We start from the raw sequence: 18,403 nt of genomic DNA on the forward strand, positions 1-18,403 counted from the left end.
TCAAGTTGTTTCATCAAATAAACCAAATCATGTCCCCGGTGTTCAAGATGGACAACCGAGAGCTCCTACTGCTTTCAATCCAGCCGAACTCAACCTCTCGCTTGTCTCCTCTCCTCTTCTGCCCTCGCGGTGAAGCTGTGGTTGGGAATGCCGGCCTGGTACGTGGCGGCGTGCCGCGCCAACGTGAAGAGCGGCGCCATCATGTCGGCCCTCTCCGACACCGAGATCCAGAGGGAGATCGGCATCAGCAACCCTCTGCACCGCCTCAAACTGCGCCTGGCCATCCAGGAGATGGTCTCCCTCACAAGCCCCTCGGCGCCGCCCACCTCCAGAACCGTGAGTCGGACCGGGAAAAAAATGTGGGAACACGGCCGCGGGCCGGAAGTTCAGTCGTACGAGCATTTGTTGAGCTAATCAAGTGGAAGAAGAAGACGACGGAATAATAATATCAAAATTAGTTTAGAAATGACACCCATTTCTTGCTGTAAATGACACATTTGAATATCTGCCGCCTCTTAGCTTAGCACAAAGATCAGAATGTAAAACATCTGAATACCACCACCCCAAAAAGTTAGCAAAAAACCTCCAAAGAATTACAATCTGGTGTTTGATAGGGTAGTACGACTGTGCTACATGACTGGCTGTTTCTAGTCTTTTTTTTTCACGAACACTCCTCTCACTCTTGTCCCGTTTATTAGCCTGAATCACTTGTCCAAAAATAATGTCCGCCCCCATGATCAGCTCTGACAAATGTTCGTATCCCTGGTCGTCTCCTCTGCGTTCATGCACAACGCCTCCAGACATGAGCGCCACGCGCGTTGGCAAGCGACAACAGTCGACATGACTAACACGGCCAGCACATTTACAATCAGGCGATAAGGAAGTCAGTATTGCAGTGGGAGGCGGCGATGGCCCCGTTTGGTGGGACATCGCTCCTGTGTGCACTGTAAGCTAGCTCTCCAGGTATTCCACGTGGTAATTAGCGTGCGGCTAACGCTGAAGACGTGCACAAGCGTCGCGTACAATACGCATCATGCCGGCGTGAGACGTTGTGATGTTGTGCGGCGCATGCAGTAGCCGTAACCCCGTGAGCTCTTGCACTCTCTCCATCTTCCCCCGTCGTAAAACACCACCAGCTCTCACCCCTGTTCCCCCTTTACCTCAACCATCTCATTGAGCACTTAGCTCCACTTCCAAACCTCATAAAACTTTCATTACGCGGCGCATGCTACGCCACGCGTCCAATCACAACCCACCCCCATCCCCAAGCTGTGAAGGGCCCTCCGCCTCTCTGTTGTTGCATTTAAAGCCACCCACATTTTAACAGACGGGGTTAATTGGCCTCGTGAACGTGGGCTTTGGCGTGTATGTCGAGCAGAAAATTGAGGGAGGTGAAGAAAGAATGTGTCGCTATTGCAAACAGCAGCCCACTTACAACATGTGGTTGAGGAAGCGCTCCCATCGTTAGCCGCCATGAGCCTCGCTGTGACCACAGTTGCTCCAGAATAAAGGGTCAAGTCACACAAATCCCACCAAAAAAGTGACTAGTAAGATTCATGCCTCATTAAAATATGGCACACTGGAAACTGTTTTGATTGGAACTCCTTTCTATCAATAAAAAGTCCCCATTGACTCTCATTTGCGTGAACTGGCCATTTACTAGTAGAATATAGACGGAGAGCGATGAGTAATGTGGTGTTTGTGTCTCTGTTGGTGTCAATGGAACTAACTTACTTGTTCTTCCTCGTCGTGCATGGCAGCTGTCTGTTATTCGTACATGTACCGTATGCCTAAAGCGTGATGTTCTGTGCCGTACCGTGTTGTGTTTTTTTGTCCTCTTCGTGAGCCCCCTTCGGGGCCAGTTCATGATCTGACTGTGATGCTATAACACTATTGGCTTACAGTGGTGCTGCTCTTCTTCTTTAACACTGCTTGCCCCTCCTACCGGACCTCTACTACCAACCCTGCTGCTGCTGCTGCTGCTGCTCTGTCTCTTGGGCTCTGCCCCCTGTAGGCGTCAGGCAATGTATGGGTGACCCATGAGGAGATGGAGACCATGGCTGCCCCTTCCAAAACGGTCAGTCCCCTTGTGTCCTTCGCTCTTGTTCCTCTCGTGCGTCCGGGTGTGAGAGCGGCTATCGGAGGGGGTTGAATGACGAGACCTGGTTGGGGGCTGATGGAGAAGCGTCACTTAACCCCTTTACTGACCCCGTGTTACCGTGTTTAAGCCTTTTGTCGCCGATGATGGCTCATTGGAAGTGTGAAAGATATTATTTATATCTGGTCACACCACCCAAAAACTCCCAACACACCAGACCTCTAAAGGTTGTCTGACAGCATTTGCATCTATAAGGGATTTGAACTTCTACTTCATTGTGAGACTATTGAAAAGTATTTGTTGTTCATTTCATTTTGTTCATTTCATTTGAATTGGTAGTATAAATAACTGGAATATTTCCCATTTCTTCATCTCTGACTTCAGGACCTGCAGCACAAAGCTAAAAGACAATCATGCACCGTTTTTCAAGACGGCATTTTTGACCCATCAGCAACCTTTTTCTAAACTAAATGCAAACTTCCAGGTCACATGAGGGTAAAAAGCAGTAACTTCCACACGCATTTTACCATATTCTCATCATTAGTCATGGTTTGTAGAACAGGGTTAGCAAAAATAAACTCTCTCCTCTTAGACGTAGAAGCACTACGACTAAAGTCAACTTTGGGCAACAAAAAAGCGCATTTCGATATATTTTCTAGATATAATAGGCACCGCTTTAATTGTCTGTTTCCTTTTATTCCTTCAGCGTGCACATATGCACTTTGTCGGCTTAAACCTTTCCCACAGTTGCATTTTAAGTAGCGTTTGTGTGCAGCTGCAGGAGCAATCAGATCCCAGTGGGCCTTCATTTCCTGTTGTAAATAAACATGTTTTTTTTCCTCCCTTTTCCTTGTTTCAAACAGAAGTCCGACTCTGAGGAGGGCAGCTGGGCACAGGTAAGGGAAACCCTGCTGTTTTTGTTGTTTCTTGCATTTACTCAACAGTTGTTTTATTACATGGTTTAATCTTAGCGACCGATGTGAACACATATCCAGTGAAAGCTGGGTTACGGTTACTTGTGTGAGCATCTGAATTGAACGTTGACCTTTTTCCATCAGACTCTAGCTTATGGCGACATGAACCATGAGTGGATAGGGAACGAGTGGCTGCCCAGTCTCGGACTACCTCAGTACCGCAGCTACTTCATGGAGTGCCTGGTGGACGCGCGCATGCTGGACCACCTCACCAAGAAGGACTTGAGGGTGCACCTCAAAATGGTGGACAGCTTCCACAGGTACTGCTCACCTGCGTCATCCGACGCCAGAAAATAAGAGAATCAGTCGTAGATTATATGTAAAATATTGAGATCAGGAATGGATTTTCATTATCGGGTTCTGTCACATGACTGTTTTGTGATTTTTCTCACCCCAGAACAAGTTTACAGTATGGCATCATGGGTCTGAAGAAGCTCAACTATGACAGGAAGGAACTGGAGAGGCGCAGGGAGCACAGTCAGCACGAAATGAGAGGCAAGTGCAGCAGAAATACAAACAGCGTAACAAACCAAAGCAAGATGCTACACGTGGATAAGAAGACAGGAAGCTTTCAGGTGAGATGTGTGTTTATTTGTGTGTGTTTGTGCAGACGTTCTGGTGTGGAGTAACGAGCGGGTCATCCGCTGGGTGCAGAGCATCGGCCTGAGGGACTACGCCAACATCCTGTTCGAGAGCGGCGTTCACGGAGCTCTGGTGGCCTTGGACGACAACTTTGACTACAGCAGTCTGGCGCTGCTCCTCCAGATCCCCAACCAAAACACTCAGGTACTGAAGCAACTTTTTAAAAACGATGAAAGCGACAAGCAACTGTTTGGAATTTAAAGGTTAGCCCGAAAAAAGTTTGGATGTCCTTCAGCAATGTCTGGTCTAAAAACACACGGTCGGGAATATCACTTTTCCACACATCCTTCGATCAGAAGATCGGCGGCTCGATTGTCATGTTAAAGTCAAGCCAATTTAAAAGGTGCTGAATATGGGAAGAAGTATCATCCGTCACCAGCGTCAGTCTAAAAGTAGAGGCCCGTTGGCACCGGCCTTCAGAAAGCTGGTCCAACCTGAATCAGAACATGCAGATTTGCCAACTGTCACTCTGGCGGGTCGCCCTGTGAATTTTCTCTCTGCTCATCTCATCTATAAAAAGGTAAAGAAGAAAAAGAAAATAGATGTGCAGCGCAAATAACGTCATGTGTCGGCAGCCATTCTGCTAAAAATAGGCCGGCTTTGTGAAAACCAGAATGTGTTTGTTTTGTTTTTCCTTCCTTCAGGCACGTCAGATTCTGGAGCGAGAGTACAATAACATGCTGGCGCTGGGCACCGACAGGAGACTGGATGAGGTGGGCTCAAGCATTACCCACGAATGTCAGCGGATTAATGTCGTGACGAACAAAGCTTATCGGTCTTTTCAGAGCCCCTCGCAACAATAACGCGCTCTTACCAAACCCTATTTATATTCAAGATTGTCAAACGTAATTCATTAGCTCGCGTTGTCAAGTCGGAGGTTCTTTAATTGCGGTTCTTTGGGGTACATGAAGCTGACCCGTCGTCCATTTAATGGTCCTGGACTCAAGAGATGATGTCATTACGATGCATCTAGTAAACAATGCAACAAGTCTGCACAAACAACGTCAGAAAGGGGGATTTATTTTGAGACAATTAGCTTTTTATATTAATTTTTTTAACTTTTTGAAAGAAAAGACCATGTGTCATCTCACCCCTGAGGTAACAATCGATGACTTTGGTTTCTTTAACATGTTGAAAGTGAAGGGTTTTCCTGGTTGATTGATGCACTATTATTATTAATAAACATATTTAAATTTTACAGTTTGTTGCCTTTAATTGAACCAGATTCAAGAATATTAATCAATTTCTGCATCTTACTACTGCGTTTTATTTCTGCAACTTGTATTATTAACCCTTTGTTAATGTTTTAACGAATGTTCTTCATTGTTTTGAAATCTTCTTTTCTTCTGCATTATGTTTTGATGCTTTTAATGGTTTTCTCTGACTAACTTTGAACCGCCTTGTTGTTGAAATAAACCTGCCCTGCCTTGATGTACTCATCTGTCCATCAGTGTGAGGATAAAGACTTCAGGGGGCCGTCGTGGAGGAGGCAGTTCCCTCCGCGAGACTGTCACGGTATAAGTATGATGCCCGGGTCGGCAGAGACGCTCCCCGCTGGCTTCCGTCTCACCACATCGTCCGGTCACTCCCGAAGATTGCCACCCGAGGGTAAGTCCCCCGCCGCCGCGCCTCAAGTCATCTAGAAGTTTAAAAAAAAAAAGGTGAACTCTCACCTGCTGCACTGGCGGATCCAAAGCAGCACACCTGAGCGCCGCCCTGCTGTGTTGTGACCATGTCTCTTGTTCTCTCCGACTCTGTGACGGCTGCTCTGCAGTCCTCTATGAGGCGCTGGACGACAGTCCTGACGACATGTATTTGGATTGGTTTCAAGGTCAGCTATGTCCCCCCCTCCCGCCCCCTCTGAGGGTTCTGGGCTTGTTGGCCCCTGCGTGTCTTATTATTCTACATATACTCCCCCTCCTCGTCACGTGGTCTCTGCCAAACCACTGTCCAGCTGTTATCTCCCCCCTTTTCTTTGTGGTCTCTCGCCCCCGCCTCTCTCTTCTACTCTCGCCAGTCTCTTGATATCCAACTCCAAGGGTGGTGTTGTTCTGTAAAGTGGCACAAAATACAGTTTAGTCCCCCCGGTTGTAAAAGCGAGGGCGTCAAGTTATGAGCCAGGACTCATGCTTGCTGTTGCTGGTGTGTGACCCCTCGACGTTAAGGTGGTTTGACAGCAAAACAAACAGGTGTCAGGAGCGAGCGGTGCTGTGTGAGGTGAATCAGGAGGTTTACATAGCAACAGTACGTCCTCATCCCTCTGCTGTTGAGAGAGAACACCGGCTGGAATGGGCTTTCATTAAAGGATCATTTTCGGTTATTACAACTCGGTTCTTGCTTTTTGAAGTTTTTGGCCATCGTTTTTAAAACTATCCCGATGACAAACGTGCTCAAAGTAAAATGTCCACATCTGGGAACACATTAACACAATTAGATAGTTTGTAAACTAATTAATTTATATATAAACACATCCACTGTTGCACTGTGAAGGTGTATAACGGACATTTTTCACAAATTCTCTTCCTACACCTCTTAGTCCTTCCAACATCTGGCAGTTTTTTTCCCCTTCATACATATTTATGTATTTTATACTTATTCTCAGGTCTCAGCAATTGACTCGACGTAGTTCCCCGTGCCAGTTGCACCGATGGCCAAAACAAAATCAACTCAAGCGTTCACTGGCATGAGCTCAACTTTTAGTTTATTTGACTGAGCAAAAACTAAAGCGCCTGCTCAAGAGACCCGAGTTGTAATGAACTGGAGACGATCGTTTAAAGGGATGCCGAGTGCATCGGCAACCGCGTCTTTTACAAAAAGGACGCCGCCCCCGTGTTGCGATACGTGAATGGAAACCATCCCGCTGCTCCGATTGTGCCCGGTGTTCTCCTCTAACAAGGTGTCGGTGTTCCCGGTGACACTGCAACAGTCGTCCTGTGTTCCTCTGTCCTCCCCCCACCGGCCTGTGACGTCCTCAATGCACTCAAACAAAACGGAGACTCCCTTTGAGTGTGCGATACATGGCTTCCTCCTCTCGAGGGTGACGCCGCAAGTGCGAGAGAGAAGCGCTTTTCTTGTGATCTCACTCAAACCGTTGAGGACGTCTAATCGTGTGGCTCGTGTTTAAGGTGTTGACCCCAGTGGATGTTTCCTTCTCAGTCGGATAAGGAGCTTTGACTATTTGGACTTAAAGATGTCTTCTTCGTTGTCTCCCCGTACAGTCGGACCCTCAACAGTGCAGCGGCTGGACAGCTCCACGGTGAGAACCTACTCCTGCTGATTGGCGGAAGAGAGGGACCTTAAACTGTACGCAGTATGTAACACAACACTCGGTTCAATACACAGCTTTCTGCAGACGGTTTTTTTTAGTTTTGGTTTGCAACGACTTGGCGACTACGTGCAGTGTTTTTGCCAAGAAGCCGGTAGGAGACGACAGGGCTAGCAGCGAGCCACCTTATCGCACCCGATGCCTCTTTGATGCGCGTCCAAAATAAAGTGATGAGTCATGCTTTGGTCAAAGCTTTTGAAACGTGCTTCAAATAAAACGATGAGTTCAGTGTCTTTCACACGGACGGTTAACGAAGATGAACAACAGTTACAACCTGATGAGAGCACTGACTTCAGATTTAGCATGAAGAGGTGGACCGCAGACTCATTACTACTTCCTGTTGAACAGTTCTAGTTTCCTCTGTAGTGGGAAGGACATTTTGCTCCATAACTGACGGGTGTGAATTACAGCGTTTGAATTTAGATGATGGCAGATATGCTACACTTTGATATGAAAAGTCAGTGTGGTATAGCACAAATAAACTTTTGACACGCAATACCATGACTTTGATGGTTATGGGTTTTTATGCCAACTTATACTGTCTTATTTCAATATATATATTTTTTTCGACATACATAAAATGTGACTTTTCTACATTTTTTGCCCCACACCTTCAGCTAAGACTTTAATTGTTTTTATTATTATACTAACCGACTTATTCTGACATGTTAATACCATGACCTTTTACTTTGACACGCTGTACTGCCACGTTAAACGGACTTTTACATTATAAAACACTTGTTTCTAGACTGACTTACTCCCACAAATCAAAAAAGCCATTCTAGTTCAGCGAGAGGAGCAGAGCGTTGTATTCTGGTTCTTGTGCACAGGACACAAACAAACTATTTGTATTTGACTCGTTTCTGCACAGAGCAGAGCGGTCTGAGATGTCACAACCACAAATGAATGCAGCACATTTGCGACTTCCTTGATTTCTGACTCAACTTTTGTTTTTTTGTTTTTTTTATATTGTTTCCAAAAAACCCTCAAACAGTATGAATTTGGAGATCACAGTTCGGAAAGGTTGTAACTTACACCCACCACACCAATCTCAAGTTGTTGTATTTAAATCCGGTTTATAATAGAAAACCTCATCTGCTTCACGGCGGCTCGTTAAAAACGACTTCTTCTGCTTCCCTTCAGGTACAATTCTGACTAGAAACACCGAGTGGAGCTGCTGGACAGGCCAACCTGCCGAGGAACAAACCTTTCTGATGACACGCACTGCCAAGAAGCCCTGCTCTCCTCTCTGACCCGACTCCCCCGCCCTCCCTCTAACGTGGGCACCAGATGCCGGTGCTAAACTGTCCCGCAGGCTGCCCTGTTGTCACCATTTTTACCTTTTACATGTACAGTAACTTGTCGAAAAAGCATAACGTACTGTGTATTTCTTCTACAGGAGATGTGTAGGTTATCTGTAAATAAATATGCCATTTTTTAATATATACACACATCTGATCTATGTATAAAAAAGATATTCAGAGTTTGTGCAAAACAAAAAAAAAATTGTTCCCTGCCACCTCATGTAGTGGTCCATAGATTAATATATGCTGCTCTTTAAACTGTCTCCATATTACCCCCACCATCTCTAGATCATTTTGTACATATGGTTTTATTTTTTCATGGTGCTGATGATGAGGATGCTGCGCCATAGAGGAAGAGACTAGACGTGTGAAAACCTGCCCTCTAGTGGTGTACAAAAACCACTGAGCCCAACAAACTCCATTTCTTATGGATTCGCCGTCATAAAAAGAACATTTGAAGAGGACGCACTGGAACAACATGACAAGCACTTTGATACAACCGCATCAACTCAACGGACTATTTTAGTAGCCAAGAAAACCAGAGATTTTACATTACTCTCCGACAAAACTTCTTCTCAGAGAACAAATTTAAAAAGAAAAAAAAAAAGCAGGATGACATTCGTAGAAACTGTCAATTGTTGTACTGTATGTTCTGTCAGGCGACACACACAAAAAGGACACAACACTCATCCAAGCTGGCCTTCTCCCCGCTCCAGACACAGAACAGAGGAAATAACTGAAAGACAGACTGCTTTAGCTCATCGTGTGCGTAGAGTGTTTCTGACCATGTTGAAGTGAGGTGACATTTAATGACAAACCTGTTGCTTGCTGTGACTCACGTTGTGTAACCGTTAACTTTGTTCCCGTCAGAGTTTTCAGGGCGACCTTGCTGTGCGGCCCCGTTATCTGTCTTTGAGTTATTTCGGATCGACGGCTCATACAAAAAAAAGTCTTACGCTTTTATTCATTTGAGTTTCTACATCTTCAATTTGCACGAATAATGAATAGTTTTATTTTGTGCCCATTTTTTTAAATTTTATTTATTACTTGTACTTTTTGGTCAAAAGTAAGTGGTGAGCAAGCAAATTTTCATTGTCAATAAAAAAAAAAATACTGTCAGTGAATGAACTGTCTACATTATTTCTCATTCATAATTCTAAATGTATGGTTCATATACAAGTAATGCTCATTCATAATGAAAGCCTCCAGTACCGTTTAACAATATTCAGATTACATGGAACTATTATGATTTGGCACGGGCTGTAAAAACTTACTGACATCAATGTCTGCCTTTAACTTAAAATGACAAACGCTACCTCTACTTGGAGTTCCCGTCGGCAGCAGCTGAACAGAGCTGCACGCATCACGCCGACGAAGCGAAGAGAGTTTGTTTTTGCCAAGACGTGTCCGAGCTCGGCTTTCTTTATCGCGTTCAAGCTCCACGAACTCTCAGAGCTTTTTGTACCCGCCGCTCAATGTCTTTGAACACTCCTGGGTCCTCGATGGTGGGAGTGATCTGGAAGGAAAACAGTTCCTTTGTAATTATAATGCAAAAGTAACAAAAAGCTAATCAAAGTGATTATTTCATTATTACAAAAAAGTAATAGAAAAGCATGATGAAAATAGTCATATTAAAGTGTATTAACTTATAAAAATGTCAAAGATATAACATCTCTCGATCTATCTATATAGATATATATACACACATACAATACATAATGATAAACCATATATAAACCATTTGTATTTTAGCATAGCATGTCATGAGGAAAGTGATACTCGTACCTTGTAAGGCTTGCCGTTGACGAGGTTAGCTAAAGAGGAGCGAGGGATCTTCCCAGAGCGCGTTTTCGGCAATTTTTGGACAAAAAGCACCGTCTTAAAAGCAGCCACCGGTCCGATGGTGTCTCTCACAAGCTTCACCATCTCGTTTACGATCTCCTCTTCGCTCTTCTGCACACCTGAGAAAACAAAGCACACGCAGCTTGAATACCACCTGCAATTAAACATGAGTTATGATCTTTATTTTGTGGGCAAGTTATCAGACCTCATGAAGGTACCAGCACCAAAAAAAAAAAAAGAAACAGACATTCAAGATCTTTCTATTACTTCACTTCAGGCTACACTGTGCATCTGCCATTCCTCACCATTCTTGAGCACACACAGGGCCAAGGGGACAACACCCTTCAGCCTGTCCTCCAGACCCACCACAGCACAGTCTCCAATAGCAGGGTGCTGCATCACTGACTGCAACACACACACACACGTCACACACACATAATACCACAAAGAAGAGTTGAGAACACCTTTGTGTGTGTGTGACCTGCTCTGTAATCACTCTCCTACCTCTTCCAAAGCTCCAGCTGACAGCCTGTGGCCTGCCACGTTGATGACATCATCAGACCGGGACATGATGTAGAGGAAACCCTCCTCATCCATGAAACCAGCGTCCATGGTGTCGTAAAAACCCTGACGGTGGAATACAGAGGAACGATGAGATCGTTCTACGGCTGCAATTAAAGATTTCAACACCAGAGGGCGATCTTTCACCACACGCCGACTCCACTACATTATGAAGCCAATGACATGAACACACACACCAAACAAAATGTTCTTCATTGAATCAGACAGCTGTGCAAATTATTTCACGTCCAACAAATGTGAGTAAGTGGTGACGTGTCTTACTGGGAACTTGGTGAAGTAGAGCTTCTTGAACAGATCCTGGTTCTGCCACAACGACAACGCTGCACCAGGAGGTAAGGGTGGTCTGAGGGGACAATGGTGTTTTAAAAATGGAAGTTTAGTGGCAATCCGATATTTGTCTTTAACCCTTTGCCTGAAGTCTGCAAGGCTTCAATATATTATGATGTATATATATATTTTATTCAAGGAACAATTTTTAATGAAAAAGTGTTGAAATCATGTTAGAGTCAATGAGCATTAGTCCATCAGATTTAACCCAATAAAGCAATAGATAACCGTCTAGACACACACACACACACACAGAGAGAGAAACACACACTCGGCAGATAGGAGAGCTCAGTTACTCAGTCTTTGTTTATCCAAAGACTACCAGTAATCCCCCTTCTTGACCGAGATGATCCCATTTCCCGAGTTTGAACCCCAAACATGCCTCTGCATATATTAATTTCTCTGAAAAGAGGATGATCTCACACACACAAAAATCATATTTCTGATGCTGAAAGTGGATGTAAAACATAATGATTTGAGTAGTTTATGACTGCAGCTCAATCTGCACATATGCTTACTTCCTTCCTAAATAAATTATACACGCACACTTGAACACACAGTGCTTCGAAGCCGTAACACATTACAATGAGCTCACTCTTGATTAGGATTTTATGAAGCCGTGGTGACAGACTTTCTGGCTACTAGAAGTAAAATATAGCAACACAGCTGTTCCCGTCTGTTTACAGCTCCACCTGTGGTTACGCCAGCGCTCACAGTACATGTGAATTCCTTGGAAATCCCCCCCGAATTGGCCGCGAGTCAATACTAGCAGTTGCAGAGAACAGGGACATGGAGGAGGAGAGTGATAACGGATAGGTGGCAGAGTGGAAGATAAGGCTGCTGGAGCTTTTGGTGAAGTCCACTTGGCGCGGGCAGCTCTCTAACTTAAACAGACGCGCCGCTCAGCCGTGAGTCACCGAGATAAACGAGTAAAAGATTTAGAGTTGAAATCAGATTAAAGGGTTTTCTGCGAGCGGCGGCGGTGGCAGCTCGGCCGTCGCTCTCCCTTTCATCTCGCGCGGCACGGACGCGTTCACTCGGCTTACCTCACCACGATATTTCCCAGGGTTCTCGGCTTCACCTCCTGCATGTCATCGTCGATCACGCTGACTGGTGGAGAGGGAAGAGCAAGCGATTCATATTCAGAGACGGCGCAGCACCCCACCGGCAAACCGGAGGAGCGAAAATATGAAGCGCTCCGCGGGGACTGCAAGGCGGTCGCGAGGTTTTATTCATATCAGGTTGGTTTTTTTATTTCACTGGAATTGAGGGTCAGCGATTCTGACATCGGCACAATGAGCAGAAAGTCTTACCATTGTAACCTGGAACAGGTTGGCCGGCCTGACCTGCAGGTGGCGTGAGCGAGTTCCCCAGACCGATGCAGGAGGAGGTGATGGGTGAGCCGGTTTCTGGTGAGAGAGACACATGCAGACACAGTCATGTGGGAGACCGACAAAGTTTTAGTCAAAGCACAAGTAGCTCGAGATCTGCGGTGACGCGACCTCGTCGTTATCGGCTTCATCGTGCAAATGTTAGACCTTCTGATGGTGGGCTCATCAAAAGCGCGCGTGTGTGGCATTGCTTTGCTTCTGCGAGCGGCTTTAACCTACATTATGCAGAACTGTGACAGCTCCTATGGGCTCTGCTCAGCTGCGCTGCACACAGAGTAAAAGACCTGCTTGTGTGTCGGCCCCATTAGCTCACCCCGAGAAGGACTGACCCAGCTGATCCGGCTCAGTGAGCAAAACTATATCAGAAGTAACCACCCAGCAGAGCAGCCCGAGATCAGCATCTGCCTTCTGTGACAAACTGAACAAATTTGAAAACACTATCTGAAGAAACACTGGCTGTTTTTTTATGATCAGTTTCTCGCCAGAAATACTGACGCAAAGATGCAGCTGAAGGCTTTTCGACAAAATAACGTTGGACATATTTGTTATGCGAAAAAGTTTGCTTCACAGCACACTAAGCAGTGTGGGAACATACAGTGTGTTGCACATGCCAGGTGACAAAATATCCTTCAACAAAATGACTTCATAATTTCTGGACTACACATTCATATTCCTTGGTACATCCTGCCTGTTTAGGAATATTTTCTTGACCCATTAGTCGCCTGCTGTTTGCACAGAGCGATATATGATCTTTAAGACAGGACTGAGCTCTTGATTGGCTCATCAATTAAACATTAGATCAGACGCGTGACGACAGAATGAAGCTTTTGGGCTTTTTCCATTCGTCGAATCAAAAAAGAAAAAGAAAAGGGCAGTTAAATAACCTCACATGCCAGTTTTCTTCACCAACATGCAAATTTCTGCACAAGCTTTTTCCAAAAGATAATGAGATCATCTCCTCTGTCTGATGTCTCTGTCATGTATTGTGCTTGAGGTGTTGCGGCATTTTCAACTGTTAATATGCAAATGCATGCGGGAAGGTGGACAAAACCTGAATCTGATCAGTGATTGCAGGGTGTGGGGGAGGGGAGAGGGTTCAGTTCCAATCACTAAAATATGCAGTCAGTGGCAGTGCTGGTGACTCTTCTGAGAGGGCGAAGGCCGATGGAAAAACATTGTAGATAGCAGGCGTGCTATGCAAATGACAGCTTGGTTAGTACGGCGGCGCTCCTCATTAAATCTTGAGGGAGAGCGACAGCAACACAGGACATCACGGCTGTCAGTCACAATCAGTGGAGCGGTATGGACCAAAACAAGGACCCACACGAATAATCCAGGAGATACCGACAAGTGATTAAGTTCTCTGGGGAAAAGGAAATCCCTCTCAGGTGGAACCATTTGTGGGTCGTGAAGTGGACATGGACCAAGACAAAAGTATAGAAACTTCCTCAACAAGAAATGAAGAAAACTAACTATTTGTACACACATTCCCAAAATGCACATGCATGTCTAAACAGGACACACACACACACACACACACACACACAAATGTAAATGGCTCTTGACCAGCCTCCAACTTCGGCACAGCAGGATTCAAAAGAGACAAGCTCAGGGGCAGGAGTTGAGGACGGGATTAAGTTATCAGACGAAGAGAGGGCAGACGGGTGTCGGGATGCAAGAGTTGAATACATTTCCCAACCTCTGAACTGGCGACCATGTACGCCTCATTCATCAGTAGCAGGTTAGCCCCTCCCTGCAGGGTTCAAAGCCCATCAGTGTCAGCAGAGACAGCGTTCAGCACCGATGATTACAGATGACAGACCCCACCCTCCCGTTGACCAATCACGCCCTTTGCTTTCCCTCCTCGTGCTGCAACATTTATGTAATCTGAAAGGAACTAGAGCAAAAGGAGAAACACTGTCACTGGTAAGAAAGTTGAAACAGATTCATGAAGGTAAAAGGATGCACAGTGTGGGATTTTAAGGATCAGTGTACAGACTGTTCAGATTTGGGAATCACAAACCGATGGCCTTTACACGGCCCGGATTTGGGAAAATGGCAATCGTTTGTCCACATTTGTGGTTATTGTGGGAGAGCTCAGAGATTATTTCGACTTTGCTAACTTTGAAGAGCAGTTCTGTTTTACAAATCCGATATGAAGCGGCGCCCTCAGGACTTTGGATTGGTTCTGCTTTGCAGGTTTCTGTTAAACTAAATTGTTTTCACATTTATCTTTTAATCCAGGGAGATAGGCTCCAAACAACTGAAGACCAACTTGTGAGACAAAGTCAGCATGGACACTTTTAGATAAGTGAAAGTTTTGGAAAAGCAGTAATTTGTGCCCAAAAAAAATCATTCGTCGCAATATGCAAATAGGCGTCTTAATTCCACTCCCACAATCCCAAATTGATTGAAGATAAATAGATATTCAAATGGAAAGGAAATTGCATGAGAAAACCATCCCGCAATCGACCCGGCTGACATCATCTTATTAACTTATTACAACGAGCCAATATAGACAAACCAATATATCCGCCTGACCCTGAAGGACGCCGGGAGGGTCCTTTAAGAGCTCCACTGAATTGCCCGTCGATTAGGCCTCGCCCTCGCCCGCTGAGCCGTGTCGGCATGAGTGGAGTGTTTAAACCCGGCTGTTTACAGCCGGAGCCCGAGCTCGCCAACGGTGATTCAGGCCCCGGGGCGAGTAAATTCAAAACCCAAATGAAAAAAGACAATATAAGTGGACCTTGACATTTTTACCAGGCACACGGGAGGAGTGGGGGGGGGGGGGTGAACCGTCTGGACAGCTTTCAGGCGTGAAATCAAACCATTACGAAGCAAAGCCATCTCAATGAAGGTTCTCTCGCTACGAAAAACAATATTTCTCTCTTCACGTGGAGAGGAGAGACGGTAAACTGACAAGAGCAGAAGCTGACTCAGATGTTTGCCAAGAACTCGGCGGGCTCCTCCCTCAGCCAACAATATGAAGGCGTCAACAGATCAGAACGCAGCAGTTCATCTACATTCCCACACGCCTTTCCAAAAAAGGAATGCAACATTTACCTGAACGGGTATTTGAATCATATCCTAACTTCTGCAGACCGTATCTCTACACACGTAGAAGTGACTGGACTGTTGACACCCTCAGCACTATTGATCTCCACATAACTCAACCGTATCTACCGGCACATTTCTTCCCACGGGGACAACAATCTGTCACAACTGTGTCTATTCAAGGGTCGAGATGAAAAAGAAAGAAAAAAAAAGTCATTGAGACGAAAACAGATGGAATATTTCCGCCGCTGCTATTCTGGTCGCATCGTGCGGATGAGATTAAATATGCTGGATATGAAAAGATGAGGACGGCACCAGCTGAGACAGGTGAGTGAATACTAGAGTGGAGTGAGGAGGAGAGAGAACATCATCTGTGAGATGGAGTCAATCACACACACACACACACACGATACACACACACACGATACACACACACACACACACACACACGCGCTGTGTGGTTGTGTATCCGTTTGTCTGAATGACTGGTGGTGCGAGTCTTCGGCACACACATACAGAGGCAAAAAAAAATACACAACGCACCCCTCGGTATCAGTGTTCGTCTCCTCCCATCACTGTCTTTCCCTTTTTGTTTGCTCCCTCGCTCTCTCTTTGCCTCCGTGTACACAAACAAATCAATCTTGCTTCGACCTGTTGGAGATGAGCTCGGCCAGCGAGAGGCATTTTGAGTGTGATGAATGGGTCGAGCGAGGGGGAGGAGGGGGAGACGGGGGAAGAGACGGGATGGGCAATACGCCGCTTTGGCGCTATTGAATAGCCGTGCTCATTACTAGTAGCTTGAGGGCGATGGGGAGGGCGGGGGCTGCTGCTCAGGAAAAACAAAGATGGCTCTCTGATCCTGCACACTCTATTCTCAGCCACACCTCCAGCGCTCCACTTGGTTGTGAAGCAGATGAAATACCTGTCTTCTCCTCGCACAATGTCACCGTGACATCGCGCTCCGCCCGTAAGGCCTTCACATGGAACATGAGGGACATCAATCGACCGGGCGTAGATGATGTAACATGGGCTTAAAAACGTTGATTAGTCCCGAGTGGAAGATTCAGTGTTGGTTTTCCGACATCTCTACACAATAATCAATGTCATGTGACAAAAACATTAAACAAGAGAGACAATTAAACACAAATTTGATTTTTCTTACACGTTTTTTATGAACTTTAAAGTGCCACATATTGCCCTTAGAAGTTGGTGGGCACCAAAATGGAGCTAAAAGAGTGAATATTGGCCTCTCATTGCCTCTCCTAATGGGGCTTCTGCATTATTGTTCCTGCTGGGCAACAGCAGAAATACAAAGTACGAACAGAAGTTAGCAAAAACACTGAGTTCTGGGAAGCAGAGCAAGGGAGTTAACGCCAACAGTAGAGATGTAACACACACACACACACACACACACACACACACACAAGCAGCACTTGTCACTGATAGTTCAGACAACAAATCAGAAATAGACGTGGGGGTGCTTCCTGTACATCATCCGTACGCACAGCGGGGCGCGCGGCTGTCCCGGTGATGCGTGGTTGCTGGGGTAACCCTTTCAGGAGCTTAACAAGATAGCGAACCCGAGGTCAGCTGAAGCGCTGATGCGGCGTAGGAGGATGAGAGCAGCATTGTTTTATTAGGTTTACAACACATTTTGCTTCTTTCAGACAAAACCAAGAATCCATAGAATTTGTACAAAATAGTCGTGTGAGGGAAACACAGAAAAATGTGAACTTGAATTGCAATCTGATGATGTTAAGACAAGGGAACATGGGGGGGGGGGTCGCGTTACTGCTGTCCCTCTTTTGCGTCCAAGAATGATTAGACGACCAAATCTCACCTCCAAACTTCTGGGATTAGGGATTATTAGACACCACTGAAACGGCTCAGACTCAGACTGAGGGAGCCAAAGCACACGAAAGAAACCAAAAGGGGTCGGTTGGCTGAGCAGCTCTGATTGGGCTGCATGTTGAAATGAAGAAAAATAACAAGTGAAGAAAGGGAAAGGGAGTGAAATGCACCGGGGGAATTGCTGCAGGTTTTTGTAGAAGGCTGCTGATGCTGCTGCTGCTGCTGCCCACCAAAGAGACATGAAAACAAGATGAGCCGTCGCATATAACACACACAACGCACGTACACGCTGTCCCATTTACAACTCGGACTCCTCAAGGGACGACTTCATTCCATCAGCTAAAACCATTCCAACCCCTCTTCGCTATCACTTTTCAGACTGCTCGCCTCATTTGCTCAGAGCCAAAGTTTATGCATACAAATGCACTACTTAACTTGCTAATGTGAGAACGCTTCTCGTGCCTTAGCTCAGCAGACAAATACTAGGAACGCGAGCCGGTTAGAGAGGCGTTGACAAGAAGCAGCCCCCCCTCCGCCTCCTAGATAAACAACCCAGGTAACGCAAACGTGACACCTCAGCTCTCGGATATTTAATTACAGGAGCTGTGACATCTGCTCTCCTGTCTCTGCAGCAAAGTAATGAGACCAAGTGAGACACAAAGCCGAGGCTCCCGAGCACCTCCCAAAGGTGGGCAACCGAGCACGAGGGTGACGCGAGTGAGGGATCATTTTACTGTAATTAAACTGTAGTTTCATTTATTTCTTCTTCTGAAAAGGAGAAGTTGAGGGACCGGTCTATGCGGAGACAAGGTGGGACAGAACAACAATAAGGTGAAGTTGTTGTTTATTCTTTAAAAAAGGAGCTGAATTTGAAATGCAGAGCATTTCAAGGATTGCAGCTGTCAAGATGGCGACCGCTGAGCCGTCAACACACACAGAGGAAGAGTGACTTTGTTTTCTACTCAGGTAGATGCTACTAAACAACATCTTTACGTCGCAAAAGGTTTTTTGCA

The 18,403-nt window shown here is 45.7% G+C and overlaps 2 protein-coding genes across 14 annotated transcripts in view; one reads left to right on the forward strand and one right to left on the reverse strand.

Moving 5' to 3' along the window:
* Nucleotides 1–9,470, forward strand: part of ppfia2 (PTPRF interacting protein alpha 2) — a 131,704-nt gene extending 122,234 nt beyond the window's left edge. For 3 of the 12 annotated variants that reach the window (XM_068587102.1, XM_068587103.1, XM_068587113.1), the window contains 12 exons: nucleotides 136–336; nucleotides 2,015–2,077; nucleotides 2,962–2,994; nucleotides 3,157–3,332; nucleotides 3,470–3,567; nucleotides 3,683–3,858; nucleotides 4,359–4,427; nucleotides 5,166–5,322; nucleotides 5,489–5,545; nucleotides 6,933–6,970; nucleotides 8,034–8,062; nucleotides 8,183–9,470. In XM_068587102.1, the coding sequence (XP_068443203.1) occupies nucleotides 136–336; nucleotides 2,015–2,077; nucleotides 2,962–2,994; nucleotides 3,157–3,332; nucleotides 3,470–3,567; nucleotides 3,683–3,858; nucleotides 4,359–4,427; nucleotides 5,166–5,322; nucleotides 5,489–5,545; nucleotides 6,933–6,970; nucleotides 8,034–8,062; nucleotides 8,183–8,198 (1,113 nt within the window). In that variant the 3' untranslated portion in view covers nucleotides 8,199–9,470. Of the gene's footprint in view, nucleotides 1–135; nucleotides 337–2,014; nucleotides 2,078–2,961; nucleotides 2,995–3,156; nucleotides 3,333–3,469; nucleotides 3,568–3,682; nucleotides 3,859–4,358; nucleotides 4,428–5,165; nucleotides 5,323–5,488; nucleotides 5,546–6,932; nucleotides 7,025–8,033; nucleotides 8,063–8,182 lie in introns of all 12 variants that reach the window. The other 9 variants (XM_068587104.1, XM_068587105.1, XM_068587106.1 and 6 more) reach the window with 9 other exon arrangements.
* acss3 (acyl-CoA synthetase short chain family member 3) overlaps nucleotides 5,126–18,403 on the reverse strand; it is a 34,360-nt gene continuing 21,082 nt past the window's right edge. The window contains exons 10-17 of one of the 2 annotated variants that reach the window (XR_011078050.1): nucleotides 12,408–12,503; nucleotides 12,141–12,204; nucleotides 11,029–11,110; nucleotides 10,690–10,812; nucleotides 10,491–10,590; nucleotides 10,129–10,304; nucleotides 9,660–9,859; nucleotides 5,126–5,353 (exon numbers count right to left, since the gene is read on the reverse strand). Coding sequence is in view for 1 of the 2 variants with exons in the window: in XM_068587115.1 (XP_068443216.1) it covers nucleotides 9,776–9,859; nucleotides 10,129–10,304; nucleotides 10,491–10,590; nucleotides 10,690–10,812; nucleotides 11,029–11,110; nucleotides 12,141–12,204; nucleotides 12,408–12,503 (725 nt within the window). In the remaining variant the exon portion in view is untranslated. Of the gene's footprint in view, nucleotides 5,354–9,307; nucleotides 9,860–10,128; nucleotides 10,305–10,490; nucleotides 10,591–10,689; nucleotides 10,813–11,028; nucleotides 11,111–12,140; nucleotides 12,205–12,407; nucleotides 12,504–18,403 lie in introns of those variants that run through there. The other variant, XM_068587115.1, reaches the window with a different exon arrangement.

Source organism: Clinocottus analis, unplaced genomic scaffold (genome assembly GCF_023055335.1).
Source record: "Clinocottus analis isolate CAN_PGR_092001 unplaced genomic scaffold, fCliAna1.0.p SCAF_20, whole genome shotgun sequence".
In the NCBI taxonomy this organism is placed as follows: domain Eukaryota; kingdom Metazoa; phylum Chordata; class Actinopteri; order Perciformes; family Cottidae; genus Clinocottus; species Clinocottus analis.